This window comes from Ostrea edulis, chromosome 5 (assembly GCF_947568905.1).
Source record: "Ostrea edulis chromosome 5, xbOstEdul1.1, whole genome shotgun sequence".
Taxonomy (NCBI): Eukaryota; Metazoa; Mollusca; class Bivalvia; order Ostreida; family Ostreidae; genus Ostrea; species Ostrea edulis.
The window spans coordinates 89100896-89128802 of record NC_079168.1 but is presented as its reverse complement, the minus strand read 5'-3'; the positions used below and the strand labels follow the sequence as shown (position 1 = coordinate 89128802).

At 36.6% G+C, this 27907-nt stretch overlaps 1 protein-coding gene and 1 long non-coding RNA gene across 6 annotated transcripts; one reads left to right on the top strand and one right to left on the bottom strand.

Moving 5' to 3' along the window:
- Positions 1-1098: 1098 nt before the first annotated feature.
- Positions 1099-26870, top strand: LOC125650525 (organic cation transporter protein-like). Of its 5 annotated transcripts, none has more exons than XR_008795667.1 (13): positions 1099-1443; positions 12428-12575; positions 13767-13963; positions 14223-14453; positions 15263-15465; positions 15947-16255; positions 17212-17346; positions 18284-18369; positions 19447-19567; positions 20724-21148; positions 21371-21495; positions 25103-25175; positions 26625-26682. XR_008795667.1 is itself a non-coding variant. In XM_056139213.1 (12 exons), exons 2-12 carry the CDS (start codon positions 12440-12442, stop codon positions 26759-26761), a joined length of 1698 nt encoding a protein of 565 aa, XP_055995188.1. In that variant the 5' UTR covers positions 1116-1443; positions 12428-12439; the 3' UTR covers positions 26762-26870. The 5 variants fall into 5 exon arrangements, 3 of the variants coding, with proteins under 3 accessions (XP_055995188.1, XP_048734855.2, XP_055995189.1); XR_007361025.2 differs by lacking the exon at positions 1099-1443 and adding an exon at positions 5487-5598; XM_056139213.1 differs by lacking the exons at positions 20724-21148; positions 21371-21495 and adding an exon at positions 24831-24900 and having other exon boundaries at positions 1116-1443; positions 26625-26870.
- LOC125667350 (uncharacterized) lies at positions 23249-23791 on the bottom strand. Its single transcript, XR_008795668.1, has 3 exons — positions 23713-23791; positions 23474-23539; positions 23249-23377 (listed from the first exon to the last, which is right to left on the bottom strand). It is a non-coding gene; the product is annotated as an uncharacterized LOC125667350 (long non-coding RNA).
- Positions 26871-27907: the final 1037 nt, after the last annotated feature.

Sequence of the window (27907 nt, the reverse complement as noted above, 5' to 3'; positions counted from 1 at the left end):
GTATTTGCAAAAAAAATCCTGGTCACATTCTGACAAAGCATGTTCTAGTGTATGAAACAGACAGTGCCCACGTATCCAGACGTGGGACCTAGGTGAATATCGTGAGGAAAAAGCGTGCGTGTGGTTATATCGTATGTTTGAATCTTGAATTGATTTTGAGAGCACCTACACGTACTTTGATACAGTCATAAAATCTGTCAATGTTTTCTTACATTAGGCTTAAAGTACTTGAGTAAATTCAATTTAATGATAAATGAAAGGTGAAGATAACGAACACAGATCACTCTCATAAATCCTATAAGCAATACAAAACAGAGTTGGGCAAACACGGACCCCTGGACACATCAGAGGTGGAATCAGGTGCCTAGAAGAAGTAAGCATCCCCTGTCGAACGGTCACACCCGCCGTGAGCCCATTTATTGATCAGGTAAACGGAGTTATCCGTGGTCAAAATCAATTTGCCAAGAACGGTCTAATAATCGGTATGAAACACGTCAGACAGCATTTGACCCAATGATAGATCGTATTGCCAAACTAAATCGTTATTACGACCATAGAATTTGCGAAATGTTGACTTTAAACGAGACTGTTGAAACCTCTGCAACATCAACTTGTTTGTCAGTAGCCTGACTCGATTTAAAAACTGACCATACTTAGAACAAGCTCTTGCGTATCGAATCAGTTGAGAGATATGAACATCATATGCAGGTAATGATGGAATATTGCTACATAAATTCTGCGTTGATAGGTTTTTAAATCGAGGCAGGCTGCTAGCAGGCAAGTCAATAATGCAGGGATTTCAACAGTCTCATTTGGGGTCTCTCTATTTTGTATTGTTATAGAAGTTATGAGATAGAGCACTGTTTGTTATCTTTACTTTTCATTTATCAGGAACCTGTCTCACTCGCTAATATATTCTTTATAAGATATCTTGTTTTATCACATGTTTACTCCTTTATCCAGTGGGTATCACCTATTACATAAATAATATCGCATATCCACGCTTGTCTTGCATTTATCTCCGTAACTGTATCCTTGTCAGTTTTTACTAAAAGGGAAAGGGGGTGTTCTTATTTATTCCGGGAAATTTAATTCTGCAATAGTCTAATATATATTGACACGTACACGTCACGTCCTTTCTGGAACATTCTTCCAAACGGCGTGGTCATTGAACTTGGTGCAGCATCAATTCTATCCATATCACTTTAAAATATGCCGAAAACCAAATCAAAAAGGGGGCACCTAGATCCACGACGTCGGACCATTCTCAGCATGCTCAGGCAGTACAGACAGGGCGTAATCGCAGGACACGGAGGAGCAATGATGCTGACCCCAGTGTAGCACATGGCGGAGTCCAGCCACAGATACCCGTGGTCCAACCCAATGAGCACTTTCAACCCCCACAGCGGGTGCAGCCTTGGGTAGAATTAACGCCGAGTACAGGTAATGGTATTTTGCACAATGAATTTAATCAGGGCCCACAACCGTTACCTACAATGATCAATTCAAACCAGGCCCCTTTGGCATATCATGTTGATAACCACACTAGTCAACGGTGAATTTGTTAATTTAGCCACTTTGCTTATACGGGACAGCAGTAATTCTCAGATAGCATATATTCTCTCAGTCAACAAATTCGGCCAAATTATTGCACATCCTAAGCAATCAAACAAAATCACTACTATTGAACGCTGGACAGATGCGTTCGTCATATTTACTAGCATATATATTGCTGCTCATCCAGAAAAAAACACAGCAATTATTAAAGTACGTCCACGACGTTAGACTGGGGGCAGAGAAGTCACATGGTTGGCCTAATTATGACGAGCAGTTTCGCTTGCGTATGGCAACTAATCCGTCTATGGACTGGGGCAGGGTTGATGCAGAGCTTTGGCTCATTTACATGGCCCCTTCAAACACACCATCCCCTCAGCCACAATCAAATCAGTGAACAGTTGTAAAGTGTTCTGGATGGCTCACCCCCTCTCTGGGAAATACACTACACCATTGAATCCCCTCAAAAAGCTTATCCATGTATTCATGTCTTCACGCATGGAGTGATTGATTCTGATAGGATGCGATGGCTTAGTGGGACCAATCGTGGCGTTGTAAAATCTACGGTTGAATGCCCTGCTACCGGGTATTGCTTTGCCAAAAAATTTTAACTTGCCCACCAGGCTCTGAAGGGTAGATAACTAAATTTTATTTTTCGAGACCCAGAAGAGTAGGAAATTCATGAGTTCGTCAACCTTTTCTCGGGGTATTCTAATTATCTAATCAATCTCCAGACCGAGAAATATTAAACAGGTAGTGGGTTGAAAACAGGTAGTGGGTTGAACAGATTTATCCTGGTTCAAAGGTATTCCCATCTCGACACACATAGACTGAAATGTATACAAAAGGACATGACAATGGCTTGTATGCGTACTGCCTGCAAAAATAAAATCATCCAAGTAATGGTGAACCGTTTCAATCCCTGAGTTAGCTATGACCAACCACTCTAAAAATGATGAGAACATTTCAAAAATTTTGCATGAAATAGCGCAACCAAAAGGTAAACACTTGTCAATATAAAAACTGCCATTCATATGCAAGCCCAAGAGTTCGAAATCAGATGGATGAACCCGAATTAACCTGAACGCACTTTTGATATCAACTTTTGCAATGAACGTCCCCTTGCCCAGTAGACTAATGGTTTGGACTACAGTATCGAATGAGGTATACTTAACAGATGTGTGAACCGGGTCGATATGGTGGTTTATACTATTTGACGGTGGGTAAGAAAGATGCGTGATCATGCGCCAACCGCCATCTGCCTTCGGAACGACACCTATTGGAGAAACGTGTAAATTATGCAATGGGGGTGGTAAAAAGGACCAGCCATTCGCCCTTCAAGAACCTCTTTATGGATTTTTTCTTGCAACACCTCTGTGTGCTCAGTGGCTGATATAAGATTACTACAAAACATTGGCAGTCGAGGACCCGAATACTGCAATCTAAACCCCCGAATTAGACCATTTAGCTGATGTAGTGTTTGGGTATGTGTGGAGATAACTAACAACTATGCTAGTATTTATTGGCGAATTTGCCAGGACCCATATATCCAGACTGCTGTCTGGTTTGGCTTGGGATATAGGATTGTGACTGGTTGCTATTGGCCCGAAAGGGCAGATTGTTGCTTGGTCCCCCTGGTTTGCCCGCCTTAGCCTGGGTTTTAGCACAATCACTTGACGGATGGTTGTCGCCACACTTAAGGCAACGGTGTAAATATCTACACTGAATCTTGTGGCACGACCCCTTGTAATTATAATCAAAGCACTTGAGATACACGGACAGTGTAGGTGGATCTAGTTAGGTTGCGGGTGTTATTTTCAGGGTCAGTGGACCTACCTTCAATGGCCACATAATTGGGCCATTACTTCCATCTTGAAAGACATCACATTTTTAGAACTTGTGCCCATTGTGCTAGCCATATTAGTATGGGGCAGTAGGTTGCAAAACAAAAGATACTATTTCATGTGGACAATATGGCCTTAGTACAAATTCTTAACAAACAGTCATCTAAGTCACATGGGGTCATGTCGTTTGTTAGACCACTTATCCTTCAAACATTGCACTTCAATATTCAGTTCAAAGCCCAGCATATCCCTGGGAAAACCAATAAAATTGCTGATTCTATATCTCGCAAGCAGTGGGACTTGTTCAGGGACCTGGCACCTACAGCCGACCACAACCCTCAGCTAATCCCAGCTTAGTTCCAGAGGCTGCTTTGTCAAGTGAAATAAGTCGCCTTTTACACTCATCCTTGTCAGCAAACACCAACTAAGCATATATGGTGGGTATTCAGGCATTCAACCATTTCCGTAGCATTCAGGGACTACCTAACACATGACCACCACCGGATGCTCACATCAATACATTTATTGCACATTTATCCATATACGGTTACAAGCAATCCTCAGCTAAAGCATACATCTCTGCCATTAGTTTTTATTGCAAACTCCACTGGAAAGCGGAACCGACTAAGCATTTTATATTGAAACTAATCATAAATAAACTACAGGTTGTATGCTCTAGCACGTATGAGACCCTTCTTTTGAAAGCATCATTCTCACTGGCTTTTAATGCCTTGCTTAGGATAGGGGAATTTGCTTTGTCAAAGGGCAATTCTGTGGATCGGGTTTTACATAATGGGGACATTTCCCTGCACACTAACTATTTAACAATTCACATTAGATATTCGAAAACGAACCAATTAGGAAGGGGCACCACATTGACAGTACATAAGATGACCGTAACTACTTGTCCAATACAGGCCATGCACGATTATATGGAGGTTAGGGCACCGAAAGCGGGGCCATTATTTTGTCATTACTTTGGTCAGCCTCTGACTCGTTACCAGTTTACTTCAGTTTTGTTACGCTCGCTTAATTTACCTGGGAGAGACAGTAGGAAATTCAAATCCCACTCGTTTCGCATTGGTGCAGCAACTACACTCGCACAACAAGGCATGTCAGCATGTCAGCCGAAGTTATTCAAGCGGCAGGTCGATGGAGATCTGTTGCATATCAGTCATATATTCGCTAATCTCTTAACGTTCATATGCCTTGGGTATTTGCATGCCTAACATTCACCAAGTTTTTCATAGGTCCGATTAAAGTGTGGATTGTTGGATCCTCCATTATTAAGAGAGCAGCAGTGGCTGCCAGATCCAGGACAGGGGGACCAAACCTTAACGTTCCAAACACGTTTGGTGGCAAGGTTACGGGGATATGAATTTATACGAGTTGGTGCCGAAACTTAAAATATTACAGCAGGTGCAAGATATTCCTGATCTTATCATTGTTCATTGTGGGGGCAAACAACATAGGCCGTACCAACATGTGGTCACTGGTCAGACTTCTTCAGTCTGCTGTACTAAAAATAACCAAACTTTTTCCTAATGTGAGATTAGTGTGGTCCTCACTGCTACCTAGATTTAGTACACTGCTACACAAGAGGTTGTTCTGCGTATGGTCAATTTTTAAATCGAGGTAGGCTACTGACAAAATAAGTTGATGGTACAGGGGTTTCAACAGTCTCGTTATAAGTCAATATTTCATAAATTTTATGGTTGTTATAACGATCTAAATTACCAATTTAACCTGTCATTGGATAAATGCTGTTTGACATGTTTTATACCCAATGAGGTCATTATTTGCACACTGATTCTGATTACGGATTATTTCGTTTACATGATCAAATATATGGCTAACGGAAGGGGATGCTTACTCCTCCTAGGCACCTGATCTTACCCCTGTTATGTCAAGGGGTCCGTGTTTGCACCACTCTCAAATTTGTTTTCTTTATAGGAGTTATGACATTGATCACTGTTCGTTATCTTCAGGTTTTCATACTTAGAATATAGGAACTTCTATTATCTGGATAGATAACTGGATCAAATATTTTTTTGACTTAGTAGTCTAAAAGTGGCCTAGGAATATGCGTATACACGAACCAATTTTTTACTTATATAATCAGAAAGGTGAACATATGGCGTGCTAACTTTTCTTTCCCATCACTTCTAACTGAAAATACGGACGAAGAACAGTCTTATAGGTAACGTTTTCTATATGATAAAATCGATTTCGTATGATATAAAATGTTCATTATCATTCTTTTGGTTAGAATATGACTTTTATGCATGAAAAGGATGAAGATAATGACCAGTAATCTGTCTCATAAATCATATAAATGCTATTCAGGATTTTAAAACTACACGTACTTTTTAGTTATTTTAAAACTACACTCTTTGTTCGTCACTCAAATGGTCGTTGAATTTTCACAATACTACCGGATATTCTGTGGAATTGGCAAAGATGAAGAAGTGTGGTTTTTTTTACAAGCGAAAATGTTGTTTGGTACATTTTATAACACTACAGACAGTTTTCGCTTTTTGCGACTGTACATCTTTCATTGCAAGAAGGCATGAACTTAGTATTACTTGTATTTAAAAAACCATCTCTCTTTATCGAAATTGTAGCTAGGACGTTAATTCTATGTTAGTATTCTAACATGACAATTACAAGTCAAATTATATTTATTTTCCAACGGTAATGTAGTAGTACTGTGATACCTGGCAGGAAATTTAAGACTTCCGGGTTCAAATCCCGGTTTGTCTATATACGTGAAGCAGACTCCATAGACATGAGTGAGAAGAACTAGAATTTTGTGTATTAAATCACACGTATAGACGCTGCATAAACGTTACTGAATTCCAATTAAATACCAACATATAATAGTTAATAGATCTGTTGTATATCGTTGGCAGATTGAACAAGAAGCTTTTTCAATGGAAATCATTTGAGTATACAGAAAATATGATGAAATCAGTCAATATACTAAAATTAATCCTTTGTCGAAATATACATATACCTGTAATATGTACACCCACACAGTATCCATATAATATGTACACCCAGACAGTATACCTGTAATATGTACACCCAGACAGTATACATGTAATATGTACACCCAGACAGTATACCTGTAATATGTACACCCAGACAGTATACCTGTAATATGTACACCCAGACAGTATACCTGTAATATGTACACTTAGACTGTGTACATGTAATATGTACACCCAGACAGTATACCTGTAATATGTACACTTAGACTGTGTATATGTAATATGTACACCCAGACAGTATACCTGTAATATGTACACTTAGACTGTGTACATGTAATATGTACACCCAGACAGTATACCTGTAATATGTACACTTAGACTGTGTACATGTAATATGTACACTTAGACAGTATACATGTAATATGTACACCCAGACAGTATACCTGTAATATGTACACTTAGACTGTGTACATGTAATATGTACACCCACACAGTATACCTGTAATATGTACACTTAGACTGTGTATATGTAATATGTAAACTTAGACTGTGTACATGTAATATGTACACTTAGACAGTATACATGTAATATGTACACCCAGACAGTATACCTGTAATATGTACACTTAGACTGTGTACATGTAATATGTACACCCAGACAGTATACCTGTAATATGTACACTTAGACTGTGTACATGTAATATGTACACTTAGACAGTATACATGTAATATGTACACCCAGACAGTATACCTGTAATATGTACACTTAGACTGTGTACATGTAATATGTACACCCACACAGTATACCTGTAATATGTACACTTAGACTGTGTATATGTAATATGTAAACTTAGACTGTGTACATGTAATATGTACACTTAGACAGTATACATGTAATATGTACACCCAGACAGTATACATGTAATATGTACACTTAGACTGTGTACATGTAATATGTACACTCAGACTGTGTACATGTAATATGTACACTCAGACAGTATACATGTAATATGTACACTCAGACAGTATACATGTAATATGTACACTCAGACAGTATACATGTAATATGTACACTCAGACAGTATACATGTAATATGTACACCCAGACAGTATACATGTAATATGTACACTCAGACAGTATACATGTAATATGTACACTCAGACTGTGTACATGTAATATGTACACTCAGACTGTGTACATGTAATATGTACACTCAGACAGTATACATGTAATATGTACACTCAGACAGTATACATGTAATATGTACACTCAGACAGTATACATGTAATATGTACACCCAGACAGTATACATGTAATATGTACACTTAGACTGTGTACATGTAATATGTACACTCAGACTGTGTACATGTAATATGTACACACAGACAGTATACCTGTAATATGTACACTTAGACTGTGTACATGTAATATGTACACTCAGACTGTGTACATGTAATATGTACACTCAGACAGTATACATGTAATATGTACACTCAGACAGTATACATGTAATATGTACACTCAGACAGTATACATGTAATATGTACACCCAGACAGTATACATGTAATATGTACACTTAGACTGTGTACATGTAATATGTACACTCAGACTGTGTACATGTAATATGTACACCCACACAGTATACATGTAATATGTACACTCAGACAGTATACATGTAATATGTACACACAGACAGTATACATGTAATATGTACACACAGACAGTATACATGTAATATGTACACCCAGACAGTATGCATGTACTATATTTATATTACAAATCGCATTTTCCTCTATGAACCAACCAATTTCAGCACGCGATTGACTATGAACGGATTATGAACTAGCTTAAAGCACGCGACTGAGAGAGCGTAATGATTTGAAAAAATACAACATGTGTTACAAAGATCTCGCAAGTCACACCTCGGATTTAGATTGTGAACTAACGTGGATTATAATCCCAATCTTGCGGTCTCCTAGCTCCAAAATACAGTGCACCGTGCAGGGTGAGACGAAGTGTGACGTCATGTCTATGTGTTGACGTACGTCACAATACTACTGTGATAGGGGTTAGAAGTTCGTTTTATAAATGCAACAAAATAGAAGCAATGTAAACAAACGGTGTTTTAGTAAATGAATATAAATATAAGAAATGAACATTACTAGCGCGATTCACAGAATTTGCCTCAAATCCAAATCCATTCATATTGACCATGAACAGCTCAAAAGTGATGTTCATTTCTTAAGGTGGATCGATCCTTAAGTGACTTATCAATATTAATGGTTAAAAGTGGAAAAACTGTATTAATTTCCACTCAATTTAGTTTAATTTAATCAATAACCAAGGAAAATGTATATGTTACCACCTTTTTAAAGATGTCAGACATACAAAAACAGAAGTATATCTCAGCATTAAAAAAATCACGCATTTTCGTTAAACAGAGTAATGAAAATTAATAAAAACCTGCTGAAATGACAAATTTTAAATGTCAACAGTTTAAGAAAACTGCTAATTTATAGATATATAAAAATTAATTGTGGATATTAGAAAATCATTGTCATAGACATGTAGGAGAAGAAATTCCAGCACAGGAGTTATTGCCCCTACAACATTTTGAAAATTATAAATAATTGATTATCTATGGAAAATAAAAACTTTTTCAGCATCAAAATATTACCAATTTTTTTAAATTTTATTCAGTGATTGAAATCCCCCTGAAAGATATATTTCTATCATGTGCAAAATTTAATTAAGTAAAGATTTTGCAAAAACCTATGACATCACATGAGGATCGATCAACCTTAAATGTACACCCAGACAGCATACGTGTAAGCAATTTACAATGTATTTATATCTAGACTCTTAATATTATTCAATAGGCTGGGGACCCTCATTCACAGTCAGGGTTGCTCATGTCGTATGGCTATGGGTATGAATATTTGAAAGTATGATTGGATACAGGTATAGAGGGAAATATGTTAGGATGTTTTATATTATGAGACGGTGATGCAAGAATATGGCGATATAAGGCCTCAACTGTGCGCATTTTTGTGCGCCGTAAATCGAGGGTTTCTATAAGGGTGGATCTGTAGCTCTCTGATTTGTCCCAATATTTTTCAGAGAGCTAAAGTACTGCAACTAAATGTTTTCTAATGAAAGAAAAGGTAAGATAACGAACAGTGATCAATCTCATAACTCCTATAAGCAATACAAATTAGATAGTTGGGCAAACACGGACCCCATGACACACCAGAGGTGGGATCCGGTGCCTAAGAGGAGTAAACATCTCCTGTCGACCGGTCACACCCGCTGTGAGCCTTATATCCTGATCAGGTAAACGGAGTTATCTGTAGTCAAAATCAGTGTGCCAAGAACGGCCTAACATCTTATGAAATCTAGGTAAAAACACACTAAGGAAGGTATTGTGATGGCAATCAGAAGATCGTTAAAGGGAGAGCCTGCCAATGCATTGATGCGGTTAGGCTTTGTGGAGAGGATGATAGAAATATTGTTCAAGTTCGACAGTATTTATGGTAGTGTGTTAGAAACAGAAGATATTTTAATTCTACAGTGCACGACAAAAGCTTAACGAGGATTGTGCTACATGGACTGTCGGACGGGAAGACCTGTCTCCAGTTCCTGCCAATGAAATGTTGAGAACATTGCTCCACAAAGGACTACGTCAGGATCTAAGAAACATATCAGGTTATATCTTCCACACCTAGGATTTTAACAGATTTAAAGTGGCGATAAGGAAGGTCGAAACTAAACGTCAACCAACTGTGAAACAAAAGCAGACTACTGTTAAGGCTGCATCTAGAACTAGTGATGGTCGTTTTGATCAATCAGCTATCTGCACGTCATGCAGTTTAAACAACCATATCCTAAGAAAGCACACGGATCTCAGCCGAGACAGTCTTTTCAGAGTGGAAAAAGAACGAAAAGAGGATATTGGAAGCAACAGTCTAATAGCACACCTAATCCAGAGCTAGTGTCAACAGCTGAGGTAGCACCTTCACCCACGATTTAACAGCATGAGGTTATACACTACAAGTACCACCAGAAAGGACATTGGTCTCGGATGTCTCAGATTGGATCATCAGAGAACAGACTTAAACTCCAAGATCAACCAAGATCAACTCATGAGGCCAAGAGTCTGGTCAAACCAAAATAAACCCCACCAACACAAAGCAATTAGTATTTCAAATGAAGTTAATCTTTCTATCAATAAGGTTGGGTGCAACCGCTTGATATACACTGGTGCTACTGTCTCTACTTTGGAAATTGGTATCCTGTTCAGGAAGCTCAATAAGTGGAATGTGCAGACGGCAAACAGATATATTTGTATCAGTATAGAACCATATAGAATGTCACTTACTATATTGAATGATTGTACCAAGTAGCTATTATAATTCCCGTGTACCTGTTCTCACAGGAACCATTATCATTAATCAACTTTTGGAAATAACACGAGAGACATTTGGCTCAAGGTATCTTCAAGATGTAAATCTTCTCTTTGTACTTGGCATTTAACTACATTAACTGGAGAGAAAGATAATTGCAGAGGAACGAGAACAGATTAAGCATTCTGAAGTCAGCAGAAAAGCAGGTTTTTTAAAAACCTAACGGATGATTAATGGATACACATATGGGAAGCTGTCATACCATTAGCGGTCCAGCCTTCCATCTGATCTGGACATCACGCCATCTTTATAATTACGACAATGGTAGAAATATCTCAAATGTATCGATTTCATCGAAAACCATTCATTGCGAGTTGCAATCTGTCACCGTACTGGATACGGTGGTGCCAGAGTCTGCGACTACTACACCCGACATACAATATATACTATACGAAGCGACGATTCGAGAGTGTTACATCAGAGGAACAAAAAATCTGCAAAGATTTGATCAGTGAATTGTCACACATCTTTGTCAACAGTTCCACTGATATAGCACCACAGACAAGGTGAAATATCGGTAAGACTTGCATGACGAAACACCATTAAAGCAGAAACTGTGTAGATGTGCATTTTCCCAGGAAATTCTAATTCAATAATTTTTGTGGGAGTTATACTCCTTGTCAACGCAATATAGGAGTTATGAGATTGATGACTGTGCGTTATCATCACCTTTCATTAACTTGACGAAGTCTTTAAATTCTGTAAACAATGTACATTCCAGTAAAGGAAGCATAGTCAACCAGAATTACTTAATCACTTGTCCGAAAACAACCAAATATTCTTTAGTAAAATATTAACCTGATTTAAGCTTGCATATATAATATCCAAAACACAGTTCATTACATTATTGTTTACAAATCTAACAATAGACTTATGCAGCTCAAAATACACCAAAAGGGCAAAATGCATGACTCAAATATACAAATTATAAAGTTTGTATCATAGTTACCTTTATTTGTTTGCTGGTTTCATAACATGCAATCATATAGCTACAGTGTTTTCTCTTTTCATCGCAAGAACGTTCAAATCGTGTTCAATATGGCCGCGTCATATCATGTACTTACAAAACCCAATCGGGGTGGTCTCAATATTCCGGAATTCAATATCGTCCATTACACCGACGGTCGCTCTAGTGTCCGTCTAAAACAAGTTCACGAGTAAGACGGAGATGTACAAAAATGTCACCAATGTCTTATATAGTTCGACTATGAATAACTGCGGTTAAGTAACACCATTTAAAAGAGAAAAAGAAAAACATTTTCGTTCTGGGGGGGGGGATGAAATATTCAAGTTCATATGGTTATGGACCATTGATCAAAACAAAAACGGATTCAAAAAGTAATTTATGTCAAAATACCACGGTTTCCTCGTATTGAAACCGAATCAAGATTTTACTATATATATGTAGGTATCCAATGCTTTACCAAACAAGCTGAATTCTATATTCACGATTTGTCTATGGTATAGATGACTAACAATTTTGAAGACATTTCTTTCAAATACGAACAGTGTAGCTGTATCAAAAGTACTCGTACTGATAAAGAAAGCTTATATTGATTAAAATATTGCAGCCTATCTGAATCATGGAACAAAACTTGGACGTGGACGAGATATGGCGAGCATTGAAGCCTTGGGGCCGTTACCAAGTTAAACAGATGTTGTTCATGTGGGCTGCTCAGATCCCCTGCGCCTTCCATCTCCTTGCGGTTGTCTTTATAGGTGAGCAACAACACAAACTGTCATCTCTGTAAGTCGGAAATATCTTTTTAATGAAAATATTACCTATAATCAGTTCCAAATAACACAAGTCAAAGACAGTGGCGTGTAAAGGAACGATTCATTTACAGGCGAATTCCTCATGTTGGGAACTTCAGGCATCAATATGAAGTAGTTCTTTTGTAAACAATTAACTGTTTATACAAATCATATAAAAGTTTCTGATCAGGGGTGCAAATAAAGGAAAATGAAAGAAATAGCGCATGGAAAAAAAATCACTTAATATATATGGAATCGGAAGTAGCACATAATTTATAGAGGAATTTGTCAAGTTTGTACCTTACGAGTGTTGATTCAGTTAAATTTGAGGAATGAAAGGTGAAGATAACGAACAGCAATCAATCTCATAACTCCTATAATTAATACATAATAGAGAGTTGGGCAAACACGGACAACTGGACACACCAGAGGTGGGATCAGGTGCCTAGGAAGAGTAAGTAACCCCTGTCAACCGGTCACACCCGCCGTTAGCCCTATATCGTGATCAGGTAAACGGAATTATCCGTAGTCAAAATCAGTGTACCACGAACGGCCTAACAATCGGTATGAAACACGTCAGACAGCATTTGATCCAATGATAGGTTGTATTGGCAAACTAGTTCGTTATAATGACCATAGAATTTGCGAAATGCTGACTTTAAACGAGACTGTTGAAACCCATGTACCATCAATTTGTTTGGCAGTAGTCTGCTTCGATTTAAAACCGACCATACGCAGAACAAGCCCTTGCGTATCGAATCAGTGGAGAGATATAAACACCATATGCAAGTGATAAGGGATATTGCTACATAAATATGGGAAGTTGACAATGCAGAAGTTGAAATCATCCCGTTTGTCATAAAGTTGAGTTGTTAGTTTGCCGTTTATATCTACGTTTAATAAAACATCTAAGTATGAAGCAGAAGTGGATGACTGTCTAGTTTAGAATGTGATTCAAAATAGTTTTAACTTCAGACTGCAGAGTATATTAATGAAATATATTTATGAAGTGAATACGATTATTCAGTTAACTTTGAAAAACAATATTCATCTCCCTTTTGTGAATATTGCCCTTTACTGGCCTCAAAACTAATGGTAATAGCATATGATAAAACGATTAGGAAAGTAGGTTATTGACAACTTCGAAATTCACAGGATTTCAACCTAAATCTGAATGTGCCGATGTATCACTACCCGACAATGACATCCGGAACGCATCGGTATCTAGTGTGACGTATGGTGCATGCTCAGTGACGATATTTTCTAACCAATCAAATTCTTCGAGCACCATCACATCCTGCCCCAATGGTTACAGATATGATGAACACGATAAAATATCTTTCGCAACTGAGGTAAGATTCAATATAATTGTGCATACATGCATATATTTACATACAATGATATTATCCTTGAATGTAAATAGTTTGTTGTCAATCATATCTAGTAGTACGATTCCAACTATTTATAGAACTATTCACTTACGAAATCAAAATAAAGTTTTCTATCTTTTAATGAGCGTTTGAATTTCTTCCCAGCAAAAGATGTATTCATGTTCGATAAACTAAAGTTCTGGAAATTAATGTAAATGAATATGTGTATTTGCATCTTCAGTGGGGACTTCTCTGTGGCGAGTCGACAAAGGTTGATCTTTCACAGTCTCTCATGCTCTTGGGGCAAGGACTGGGCGGATTTTTATGCACTGTAATCTCTGATAAATTAGGAAGAAAACCAGTCCATATCGTCTCCCATATCTCCATCTTCATTCTGTGCCTTACCACATCCTTCATCCCATCGTACGTGGGATTTGCCATCCTAAGATTCTTCACAGGAGTCGCTATTGAGGTATGGTATAAATCCCTTTTCAATTTGTGAGTATAATTTACATTCGACTCCCTTTTCATTTTGACCATCCTTGAATGTCTTTGTTTCATGTGTATCATAAAATTGCAATGTAAAGAAATGCAACATGTAGTGTAATACACAGCAGTAGATATTCGAGAATATTCTTAAAGTGAATATTCTAACAAAACTTGTTCAATTTATCAAATGTCTTTATTTAGAACATTTGTTTTATCTAAGTCGTATGTTTTAAATTCCATGTTTCCTTTTCCTGCAAAAACGATTGTTTCATTGTTCAAAGCATGAACCCTTGGGCTGGGATGGGACCATGAAAGGGGTGTACATTTATATGTAAAACAACTTATACGGTACCAATGTTGATGCACCAGATCCGCATTTCGACAAATAATGTCTCTTCAGTGATGCTCAACCGAAATGTTTGAAATCCGAAATAACAATGAAGGGGAAAACAGTGTGCCAAACAAGTAGAGTCAAATTCGTCTAAGAATAAGAGCTATGCGTGAGGGAGATAATCCTTAATTTGGAAATGATATTTCTAAATTTTATAACAGCAATTAAATATACATTATATATAATTTAAATTCATTTAAAAGGCTTTTGAAACACGGTTTTGAAAAATATCACGCATTGCCATGTTATAAATTTATCGGGTTGCAGAGAATGCAAAATTTACACCATAACACCTAAATTAAAAATTTACGATTTAGAATGGGCATGATAGACCGACTCATCTGTTCAGTGATCATTGTTCGTGATTTTATTCTGAAATTAAGAGTTCCTTACATGAGCAGGGGTTAATGTTGTCCAGTATTACCATGTATGTGGAGACACTTCCGGAGGAGTGGCGATTCTGCTCAGAAGTGATGGGTTTAGTTTGGTGGACCACGGGTATCGTACTTCTGACGCCCTTAGCCTTACTTATGCAGAACTACTCTTGGAGATACTTACAGCTTCTTTTGTCTCTGCTATCTGTGTATAGCCTTGCAGAATACTGGTAAAATACTCTATTAAAGTATAAGGTTTTTTTCTCAATGGGGTGCTAAGTTTTGACTGGCAATTAATTCTGATAGATTATGATCACCAATAAATTCAGAAATTCAAGCCCTTTTATGTCATTATCGTAGATATTGATTACATTGCCAAAATTACAATAATAATTATTGGCATACTTCTGTCTTTTCCATTCCCCAAATTTTTCACTCACCAATAGCACCTATCTATTCAGTATGACAATTACGTTAGCAACTTTTGATAACTTTCATATAATAAATTCCCTAGCATGTGCATGTAAATCAATAGTAGTGACATACGGGTGTTTCAATTTCTTTTCGTCTTTGTGACACTTGCTTACTGTCATTTATGCTTACTAAAATTTGTATTAATATCTGAAAAATAATTTGAGATATTAAGTTCTGTTTTAGATGTACACTACTCTTTGACCTTCTCAATATCTTTATTATAAAATTGTGTTGTAGGCTATTTGATGAATCCCTGAGATGGCTTATGGCCAATGGTCGTTTGGAAGAGGCAGAGAAAGTGCTTCGAAAGGCCGCTGAAATGAACAAAAAGACATTTGATAATATCATAGGTGATGTCAAAAAGAAAATGGCAGAATTGGAAACGCTAGATGGTGGTCTCGAGAAAACGGAGATCCTTTTTACAGAGCCAGATGTGGTCATTGTTGCTTACAATCCGAGGAATACGGACGTGATAAAATACTCAATGTTAACCATTTTGAAAGATCGAATGATTCTCCTTAACTCCGTCATAATTTGGTTTATCTGGTAATGTATTATGATTCCTGGAACCTAAATTTAAAGTTCAAAGGACTGAGTTCTTTTTGTACAAATACGCAACGTAGTAACAACTATTACATTGTAGTTACAAGACTATATATATATATATATATATATATATATATATATATATATATATATATCTGTGTGTGTGTGTGTGTATTAAAAAAAAATATGAAAAGAAAATACAGAAATCCTCCGTAAAGTTTTAGCGCTTTCATTACATCTTCAGAAGCTTTAATTTTTTTAAATATTAATATCCGATTACTGAGACTATTTCAATTTTGAATATATATATATATATATATATATATATATATATATATGAGGGACTGTTTCTTATTCCCATTCAAAGGAATGCAGTTGATAGAATATAGAAAAGATTGATTGATTGAATATTGTTTAGCGTCCAACTGGAGAATATTTCACTCATATGGAGACGTCACCAATGCCAGTGAAGGGCTGCAAAAGTTAGCCTATGCTCGGTGCTTACGGTCTTTGAGCAGGGAGGGATCTTTATCGTGATACACCTGCTGTGACACGGGGCATCCGTTTTTACAGTCTCATCCGAAGGACCGCCAAATTTAGTCGAATTTTACGACAAGCAAGGGGTACTGAGGACCTATTCTAACCCGGATTCCCACGGGATTATACATAGAAAAGAAATCACATTAGGACATGCATACACTGTACTTGTAAAATAATAGATTAGGAGAAACGATTTCCCGGTTAAAATGTAGAGTTTCAGTAACAACCAAGAAGCAACTGCCACGCTGTAAATAAGTGGAATTGTTCATTCACAGTTGCTATACATATCTACTGTCTCAATCAGAAGTTGAATGAAATCTTATATGTTGATTTTCAGCTTCAGAATTAGAATTCATGAAACACAACCTTTTGTATCCAAGATTTTGCAACAGAGTTGGTATTTTTGTTTTCCCCAGGGTGACGAACAGTCTCACGTATTACGGACTCAGTCTAATGTCCACTACTTTGTATGGGAACCGCTTCCTCAACTTTTTCTTTCTCGGAGCTATGGAATACTTGTCCGCTCTTGCCGAATTTTCTCTGTTAAATAGGTACAGTGCATTAGAAATCGAGATAAAAGATACCACAGTGTCGTCCACTTCTGCTTCATACTTAGATATTTTATTGAAAGTATATATCAACAGCAAACTAACAACTCAACTTTATGACAAACGGGATGATTTCAGATTCTCCATCGTCAACTTCCCATATTTATTTAGCAATATTCCATTATCATCTGCATATGGTGTTTATATCTCTCAACTGATTCGATACGCAAGAGCTTGTTCTGCGTATGGTCAGTTTTTATATCTAAGTAGGCTACTGACAAACAAGTTGATGGTGCAGGGGTTTCAACAGTTCGTTTAAAGTCAGCATTTCGCAAATTTTATGGTCGTTATAACGATCTAGTTTGCCAATACAATACAACCTATCATTGGATCAAATGCTGTCTGACGTGTTTCATACTGATTGTTAGGCCATTCTTGGCACACTGATTTTGACTACGGATAACTCCGTTTACCTGTTCTGGACATGGGGCTCAGGGCGGGTGTGGCCGGTCGACAGGGGATGCTTACTCCTCCTCGGCACCTGATCCAAACCTCTGCTGTGTCCAGGGGTCCGTGTTTGCCTAACTCTCTATATTGTATTGCTTATAAAAGTTATGAGATTGATCAGAGAACGTTATCTTTACCTTTTATTCAATGACATTATATTTCTCGTGTCAACTGGAACTTTAATTCACGTTACATAGCAGATTAATATGCCGTAAGTCGGGTACACTAGTAACTGATTGTAAAACACTATATGTAATATCACTACATTTACTCCTACATTATTATCATCAATATAAAGACAACAGAATTCTTTAAAACAATTCCTTTTTTGCATTGTTTTGTTTTCATTCGGAATTAATATGGTGAATATACAGCGCTACAAATGCTTTAAATCGATTGATGTCCTTGTCAATTACTCCTGCTTTTTCCACAGAATTGGTCGAAGAAAAACTCTTTTCTTTCTTCTTGGGACTGCGGGAGTGTCCCTCCTAGTAGCCACTATAATGTTCATGTTCAAAGGTAAGCACTGCATGGGTATCCGATGCCAAAGTTACAGACCTAATTCATGGCTATATAGGAAAACGATCGGCTGTATATTTCTGAGTTAACGCCTCGGCTTTTATATTTCAAACACCATTTCTCGACTTCAGAGGTTATCCTGGAACATACACGGAAACGCGATAATTATTTCTTAATTTAAGCTAAAGTAGCTAAGAATAGGCAAAACTATATAATGGTTTTTCTTTGATAACTGTATACATAAATACCAAAATAAATGCTAGTTTCAAAATATTTTATTTTTAAAACCAACTAACGAATCTTCGAATCGAAGATCCAGCGGGAGGCAGTTCCGCAAGATTGAGGAAACACCGAACCGTCTTTCACCATACAGTTTAGTACGAACGCGTGACTTTAGTTAGAAAGGATATTGATTGATTGATTGATTGATTTTATCTTGCTTAATATCCCTCTTGAGAATTTTCCATTCATATAGAGACGTCACAAAACCGGTGAAGGGCTTGAAATTTAGGCCTTTGCTCTGCGTTTACAGCCATTGATCAGTGAGCGTTCTTTAGCGTGCCACACCTACTGCAACACGGGACATCTGTTTTTAAGATCATCTCCGAGGATTCGTGACATTTACACCTGATGCCGAGCGTTTGGCGATGGAACTGTCACTCCCTGTTTTAACGACTTAGGTCTGTCGCGGCCGATATTCGAACCCCGGTCTTCCGCATGCGGGGCGAACGCTCTAACCTCTAGACCACCGCTTCGGTTTCTTTTCATGCTGTTTTATTATTAATTAATCGATTAAACGCCAACATTTGGAAATCCAACTTTCATTAGATATAGACATTCTTACCTTATGCTCTTTTGATGGACATTTTTTTTATGTCTTTTGATTTTCCATTTATTCATGAGGATAGTGACTTTTTTGTATACCATTAATAGTTTACCTAAACTGTTATGCAACGTGTGGGGTAGTTTCAGTTTAAGATTATACTTCTATGGCTATGTATTGGTTCCATTCCATCATTTCATTTTGATAATGATAAGCTGTGTTCTTATTTGATGTGACTATGAATTTACTTGCAGGTGAGAGCTCTGTATTAGGTCATCTGTACATGTTCTTCGTGTTGGTTGGAAAATTTGGAATTTCAGGGTCGTTCAGTTCCTCGTTTTTGTACACATCCGAACTGTATCCCACCAATATGAGGTATACATTACATAATATCTTCAAAATATTTTACAAGAAAAGAAACATTTTTTTTGTCTTCTACTCAACATTTATATACTTCGACAACGTTTTATCTATCAACAATACCCATTTTCACTTATATGTTGATTCGATATATATCCCATTGAACTCGACATAAGACACCACAGAGTCGTCCATTTCTGCTTCGTACTTAGATATATGATTGAAAATAAATATTAACGTCAAAGTAACAACTCAACTTTATGACAAACGGGGTGACTTCATTTGATCATCACTTCCCATATTTATGTATATGTTCCATTATAATCTGCATATGGTGGTTATGCCTCTTAGCTAATTCGATACGCAAGAACAATATGTGTATGATAAAATCTAGGCAGCCTATCACAAACCATTTGATGTTACAGGCGTTTCAACAGTCTTGTTTACAGTAACCATTTCGCAGGTTCTACGGCCGCTATAGTTATCTACTTTGCCAAAACAACCTGTTCATAGATTGAATGCTGTCTGATGAGTTTTAATACCAATTGTTTGGCCCTTCTTCAGATAATGATTTTGACTACGGATCACTTTGTTTACCTGATCCAGATATAGGGAACTTGGCGGATGTAATATGGAATTTAAACATATTTTATTGAGAAACTCAACAGGATTGGGCAACAGGCATAGCCTATGTAGGCCCTCTCCCAAATACAAAGGTCAAGTACAAAAGTATGATTGATAAACAGGATTATTTGAAGATGTTACAATATTGTAATGGGGTTTACATGAAAATAGTTCAGAGTTTTGCAAAAATATGTAAGTAATGTGTAAAATTACCTTTGCATGCTATTTATGATATCATGAGAATACTTTAGAATATTTTTAGATATGAAAGTAAAATACAATATGCTATATATAGCTTCTGGAATACACCATAAGAGAATATATAGCTGGCAAAACGCTGAAAAGACCAAGATGACAATTATAGAGATTAAAGGGAACGTATGGTATAAAAAAAATTCACATCTTAAATACTATATAGTTGGTAATTAATCCCACTGGTTATTTTTATCTGATTGTAATCAGTTGTGTAGAAATCAGCTCATAAATAGAGCTAAACATCAGCTGCTGTAGGCTGCCATTTTGCAAGATAAAGTTATCGCTCTTTAAGATATTTTCCACAATCCCATCTGCTGATGACGTATACCGGGCAATTGCCTCCGAGTGAAAGCAGCTGGTCATGTCTGACTGCAAAGGATATCAATATGAGCCCGAGTTTAATGAAGAGGAATTATTGGCAGCTTCAAATGAAAACACTAGTGATTTGGAATGGATTGATGAAAATGACAGGAGAAATGATAAAAATTGGTGCTCTTGTGGACATTGTGGTATTCTTTCAAGTCGCAGAGAATGTACATGTTGTAAGGAGTTTGAACATTATGCTGAAAATTACATATCTTCTGTATGTCCATGCATTTCACAACACAGTGACTTTGACATGGTGTGTCAAAATAAAACAGTGTTGGAAACAGCATACGTTGCATTTATGCGGTATATACGACAAAAAGGACGGGCTCCACAGGTGTTGACTAATAAGTGAGTACTTGTAAATAAAATTCAGAATAAAAATCAGTTCATAAAATCTATTTTCTGTTTTGAATAAGAAATAAATATTGTACAATAATAATTTGAATTATTACATATCACAGTAAAACTTAAAAGTAATTAGATATAATCAATCCTAGATAAAAATCTACACAGTAATTGTTACAATAAATAAATGCACGATAAAACAATGTAACTTTCTTGATATTGTAGGCAGTCAAGGCTTATGGCATACAGGCAATTCATTTGTTGGGTAAGGAGGGGACAGCCTTTAGGGAGAAAGAATCGAGTGGTGTTACCTGCATGTGTAGTCACAAAGATTAGAGAAACTTTCCCAGGTGAACACTATGAAGGTTTTCACACTGAATCCTCAAGTTCTGATTCAGACTGAATAAAGTGTTGTCAACTGAACAGTTATTCTGTATTCCTTATAGGAGTTAATGAAATTGATCACTGTATGAATATTCACTTCCTCATTCTTCACATCCCGTGGGGATCCGGGTTAGAATAGGTCCTCATTACCCCTTGCTTGTCATAGAAGGCGACTAAATGGAGCGGTCCTTCGGATGAGACCGTAAAAACTGAGGTCCCGTGTCATAGCAGGTGTGGCACGATAAAGATCCCTCCATGCTCAAAGGCCCTCAGCGTCGAGCATAGGCCAAAATTTTGCAGCCTTTCACTGGCAGTGGTGACGTCTCCATATGAGTGAAATATTCTCGAGAGGGACGTTAAACAATATTCAATCAATCAATCATTCAATCAATCAATCATTCTTCACTTGATCCAGTGTAACACAGTCATACAATTAAATTAATTTATAGCGAGAAAAATGAGATTCTATCAAATCAGACTTATCAGGGGCTGGGATTTTTGCAATGTTCTTTGGTAGATCCTTAACTTTTAATTGGTGAGGTGTCATAGATATATTTTCTGACATTTTATTCTCCAGTGTAATCTCAAGCAGTTCTTTTCGAAAGGAGTGATTTTTTGAATGTGATGTAGGATTGATGTCCACATTTCAATTAATAACTCTGGATCTCCTCTAAATTCTGCAGTACAAAACCAGACATGGTTAATAATACTTCTAACCCAAGGCTTTAACTCTTCATTCTCCCTTTTCTTTGCAACAGCCACTAATTTTTTACGAATGCTATTTGCGAAATGCCAAACATCGAATTGATGAGAAATATGAGGCAAATGGTCTTTTAGATATTTTCTTATCTGTACATGTCGGTCACTGCAGAAAGTATTAATTTTGATATCATTGTCAGTAAGAGATGTGAAAGAGCGTTTAAATCCCTCCAGCTCCATTCGTGACGAGGAACCAGTTTCTGTTACCTGAATGACCTTAAAATCTAGTATTGCAGAGCTTACGGCTTCCATTATAGTATAGGTGCAGAATTTAGCACAAAATCCAGGGCTATCACATCGTCCATCTCCAATAACTGTTAGTTGTTTGTTTTTAAGACGTGCGTGCAAAACATCCTTTTGTTCATTGTAAAAAGTATCTATTGCAGGCAGAACAAATTTGTTTCCAATATCATAGAATATCGATTTACTCATGAAATTTAATCCTAATGCACTTGCAAAGCTTGATATAGATGAAAATGTATTTCCAGAGGCATATGTTGTTGCTGTCAAAAGAATATTTCCTACAGGTTGCTTTCCAATAAAAGGTTCAGATTTCTGTGAATATGAATGATTATTTAAACATGTGAAACTGACTTTCAAGGCACTTCCGTCAACATGTTTCCTAACATCATCAAAATCGAATGGCGAGTGACAAATTTGGCATACAATAATTTTGAAAAGAATATCCAGACAACTTGAGAATACCATAAACTTTGATTCATTGACAGCTTCTTTTGGTACAATTTTTTCTGTATTCTGGGAAATAGAACAACTTGCACTTGGTGATGAAACTGGAGATTCAAATGAAATTTCAGAAAACTGAAATGAATCATCTGCTTTGTGTACTGGGGATGCAGTCTCTAGTGAATCATGAAAGGAATCTGTGACAGGCTTTGTCATAGGTGTAGATGTGAGAGGTGAGTCTGGTTCGGTTGGAGTTTTGAAATAAGCATGATCTGATATTGAGATCGTTGGATCATTCCTTAGCACACATGCTGAACAATGATTGGGCAATTCGATCTCTATGTTGCAGGAAGTTGATTTATCTTCAGTATGGATAAAAACTGGGATATTCATGTCTTCATCGAGCTGAAAATATATATGATAACATCAAAATTACTTCATAAATTAAAGAAATGAATTTTCATTATTAAAGGTACATGTATTTCACACAACAATTTTTACCTTTATTTTTTTTGGAGGATTTTATTTTTCCTGGTAGTTTTCTCTTTCATTGATTTATTGGTACATCTGTTTACAAAAGAAGGATTGTATACAGAACAAATCAGTTGATTATCACTACACCTCTGCAGTAATTGCCGTGTAAATGTCAAGACTTGAAAGATTAACTGCACAAGGGGAATTGAAATGACCCTGGTTGTAAAACTCTGTTAATCAGTTAATAGAGCAATGCATCAAATTACCCGTTTCCTTAGATGTTGATGGTCCAGGTTGGTCACAAGGTTCTGTACATGTGTATTCCAGAAGACGATTGATTAGCTAAAGAAATGAAAAATACTTTTAATGACCTTTAATTATATATACATGTATTGTACTTCATATTTTTCCTTGTACATTGCCATTAAAGAAAGTGAAATACTGCAAATGATTTACGAAAGTATTACCTCCTGCTTTTCCCTTTTTTTCATATCTTTTTGAACTACTTTCCCTTATTTTCTTGGGCTTGCTGTCATCAAATATTGTAGGCAGTGCATCTTCTTTTAATAGTTTTCTCTTTGGTGTGTATCCCATTATTTTAGCCTAAATAAAAATTAATTTAACTTAAAGAATAAGTAGAATACAGTGTTTATCCTTCATCTCTAGCCAGAACAAAAATGTTCACTGGATAAGGATATCAAAATAAATTGAATTAAATCAAATTAGAAAATGATCATAAGTTAAAGTTTTTAAGGTTGTAAATAAACACTGATTATTTATACATTTAGAATCATTAATATTTACTGAGAAATAAGCAAAAAATATTTGGTACTTACCCTTATATCCTCTTTAAAACAATCTTTCTCAAAATGCCGTTCACATACAATTTTATCTCTTGAAAAAACAAATGTTTTAGGATTTAATTTTGCATTTCCTAGGTTATGGATCCATCTTGCACAAAGTTCATAATTTTTTTTGGGGGGGGGGGGGGATTGGAGATGCTGAAGGTAGATATTCCTTTTCCTCTAACCACAGTGCAAAATTTCGCTTGACACTCAGACATTATTATAGATATTGGAAAGTGTGTTACTCTGCAACCATTTAATGCTATCCCTATAGGCACAGCAGCGGTAATGAATTGCCGCATATACGTCATCAGCCGCCATGATAAGAGATTCTCCCATACAGCCGAATTTTCAGTGTAAATGACAGATTATATCGTGTTATCAGCAGCAATTATTTTTTCTATGCTAGGTTTTGTTGTCTAGAAGGTACCAGTTTTCACATATCAAAATTAAATTTTTGACCCTACGTTCCCTTTAAGCATTTTATGACGATGAAGAACAGGTGTAATATGTCAACAGGGAATGCTTACTCCTCCTAGGCACTTGATCCCACCTCTAGTATTGCTAGAGGTCCGATTTCGCCCTACTCTCAATACCATATTCTGTAAGGTAATGATGAGATCCATCACTATTCGTAATTTTCCTTTTTTCATCTATCAATTCTTTGGAAGCAAAATTATTGAAGTCTGATTCTCTATGCATTTAGTGTGGATTTGATTAATAGATTGCTATTTTATATACCACGCGATTACTAGGATTCAAACGTTCCAATAAGAGGATGAATGCCTTAATCGATTACTGTATTTTGCAGGAATGCTGGATATGGGCTCTCCTCTATTTTTACCAGAATTGGTGGAGTAATAGCTCCGTTCATGAATACCTTTGTAAGTGTTAACATTCAGACCCAACGCAAGATATTCGTTTATTTCACTCTCTTGGTTTTAATTGCAATAGTGAAGCCATCCATATCGAATGATGCATCGACATTGAATGAGTGGGGGTGTAACATATAATGTGAATTTGCAGATTTATGTAGCAATATTCCCATTATCAACGGTGTTTATATCTCTCAACTGATTCGATACACAAGAGCTTGTTCTACGTATGGTCAGTGTTTAAATCAAGGCAAGCTACTGACAAACAAGTTGATGGTACATGGGTTTCAATAGTCTTGTTTAAAGTCAGCATTTAGCAAATTCTATGGTCATTATAACGATCTAGTTTGCCAATATAACCTATCATTGGATCAAATGCTGTCTGACGTGTTTCATACCGATTGTTAGACCGTTCTTGGCACACCGAATTTGACTACGGATAACTCCGTTTATCTGATTAAGATATAGGGCTCACGACTGGTGCTTACTCCTCCTAGGCACCTGATCTCACCTTTGGTGTGTCCAGGGGTCCGTGTTTGCCAAACTCTCTATATTGTATTGCTTATAGGAGTTGAGATTGATCACTGTTCGTTATCTTCACCTTTCATTAATTGAGCAGATCAATATGTAAACGGACCCCTGGCAACATTGTATCTACATAGAAAGATCATTCGAAAGAACGGTGCTTCATGTTCAATTAAATCTGCCAGTATTGAATTGATTATAGCAATTATGAAATTGCTTTAAAACGATAAGAAAATTCAGATATTTCCACTGTAATTCGAGGATATTAATTGTACACTGACTTTAAGTCCACCTTTCCTTCCCCATTCACTTTTCTCCATCTTCTTTTCCCTATCCTTTCTTGTCCTTGGACATCTCAAGCCTGTCTATTTGCTTTCGTATCCTCTATTTATCCCTCTTCTCCTATACTCTGTGTATCCCTCTTCTGCTCTCCTATACTCTGTCTATCCCTCGTCTGCTCTCCTATACTCTGTCTATTCTTCTGCTCTCCTAGCCTCTGTGTATACCTCGTCTGCTCTCGTATCCTCTCTCTATCCCTCTTCTGTTCTCCTATTTTCTATACTTTGTCTATCCCTCGTCTGCTCTCCTAGCCTCTATACTCTGTTTATCCCTCGTCTGCTCTCCTATACTTTGTATATCCCTCTTTTGCTCTCATTTCCTCTATCCCCTATTCACCCATCTTTCTTTTAGGTTGTTTGTCCAATATGGGTCTATCGTTGAATTAATTGTATCATCTTCAATTCAAGATACCTACCTCACATAAATCAATACTTACTTGACATTATTGATTTGTACGTATATTCTTTTTTTAAAAAGGAAATGATTTCCAATAGCTGAATTCATGTTTATTTGGCATTTAACGATTTTGAAAACAACAACAAAAAACCCTGGAGGCATTCTATTTTGATTTATGAATCATTAACGTTTTTGTAGTACAATTACGTGTCGTGGGGACCCGGTGTGGTATTCAGCGCCATGTGTTTCATATCCGCCATCTTGATCTGTTTTCTACCGGAAACGCGTGGTCGAGAACTTCCAACAACCATAGAAGAATTGAGAACATGGTATAAAACACACAGCGGACTTCGCAGACTGAGGTCAGCGCCAAAAGAAGTCAATGACAAGACATAATACTAAACCAACAATGTAACTCATTAAATAAATCACAAGAAGAATTTAGATTCCTTTGTAGGTGTTCATTTTTGTGAGTGGCTTCATCTTAAAGAAACAAAAAACATTTCTGGGAATAATCTGTATAATTGATTGCATTGATAGAACCCTAGAGCATCTATTACATTGGCGACATGTTGTATGATGTCATTTATTTCCACATTCCCGGAGAAGTCTCATAATCCCATGTTTACAACATACGATGGGCTAAATATGAAGAGGAGGAACTTAACACGTGGTCAGAAGTGTAGTAGTTGGACATTTCTATTGATATGTTGTTGTTTTTACTTCGCGTTGTGTTTTTTTTTAATAATAGAGTTTACATAAAGTATTTAACCCTTTAGATATTTCCAAGTAAGTTTGAGTCCGCCTAGAGTGAGGCTAGTAATTAAATAATAATAAATAAAGTTTTAAATCTTTAATAAAGTTCAACCATTGGATGATAAATACCAAATAGCAAAATTATAATCCCAGGGAATGAATGTGGCTTGAGAAAAAAATATAACTAAATAGGAAAATAGAGAAATAATAATGAAAAAATAGAGGGTGAGGCAACTCCTGATATTTAGCTTGTCGCAAGGCCTGGCTCGGCAAAGGCCCTGAGCACGGTTGTGCTCGGGTTTAAAGCTGACATGAATTAATAAATACGTACACCTTTCTCATCTTATCCGCCATATTTCTCTCAGGTAGCCTAATTTACTCTACCCGTATATACCCCAAATGTGATTGTCCCACCTGAGTGATTTTTCTAGGTGGACTCGACCAGTGCACATCTCCGATTGTAATATATAGGGAATGCGAAACAAATAAATCACATTTTAAAACATTATGTTTTGCTCAAAATTACAAAATATTTATTGTATACCAATGCAACATTCCGAAAATTTAGATAATTTAGAAAAAAATGCAAAAAAAAAAGCTTTTTTTTTTTGCATACATGTACTTGCAAGTGCATGCAAGTATTTGCAGTTTCTTATGAAATAAATGCGGATAAATCATTTGCCAATTACATGCTGATAGAATGGAATAAGCAAAGAGCATAAAAT

Bases quoted from the DNA above. Each gene is read 5' to 3' on its own strand.
- LOC125650525 (XM_056139213.1), top strand. From the start codon at position 12,440: ATGGAACAAAACTTGGACGTGGACGAGATATGGCGAGCATTGAAGCCT. The intron at 17,347-18,283 runs GTACAGTGCATT...CTTTTTCCACAG, and splicing joins GAATTTTCTCTGTTAAATAG to AATTGGTCGAAGAAAAACTC. The intron at 19,568-24,830 runs GTATACATTACA...TACTCCTCCTAG, and splicing joins CTGTATCCCACCAATATGAG to GCACTTGATCCCACCTCTAG.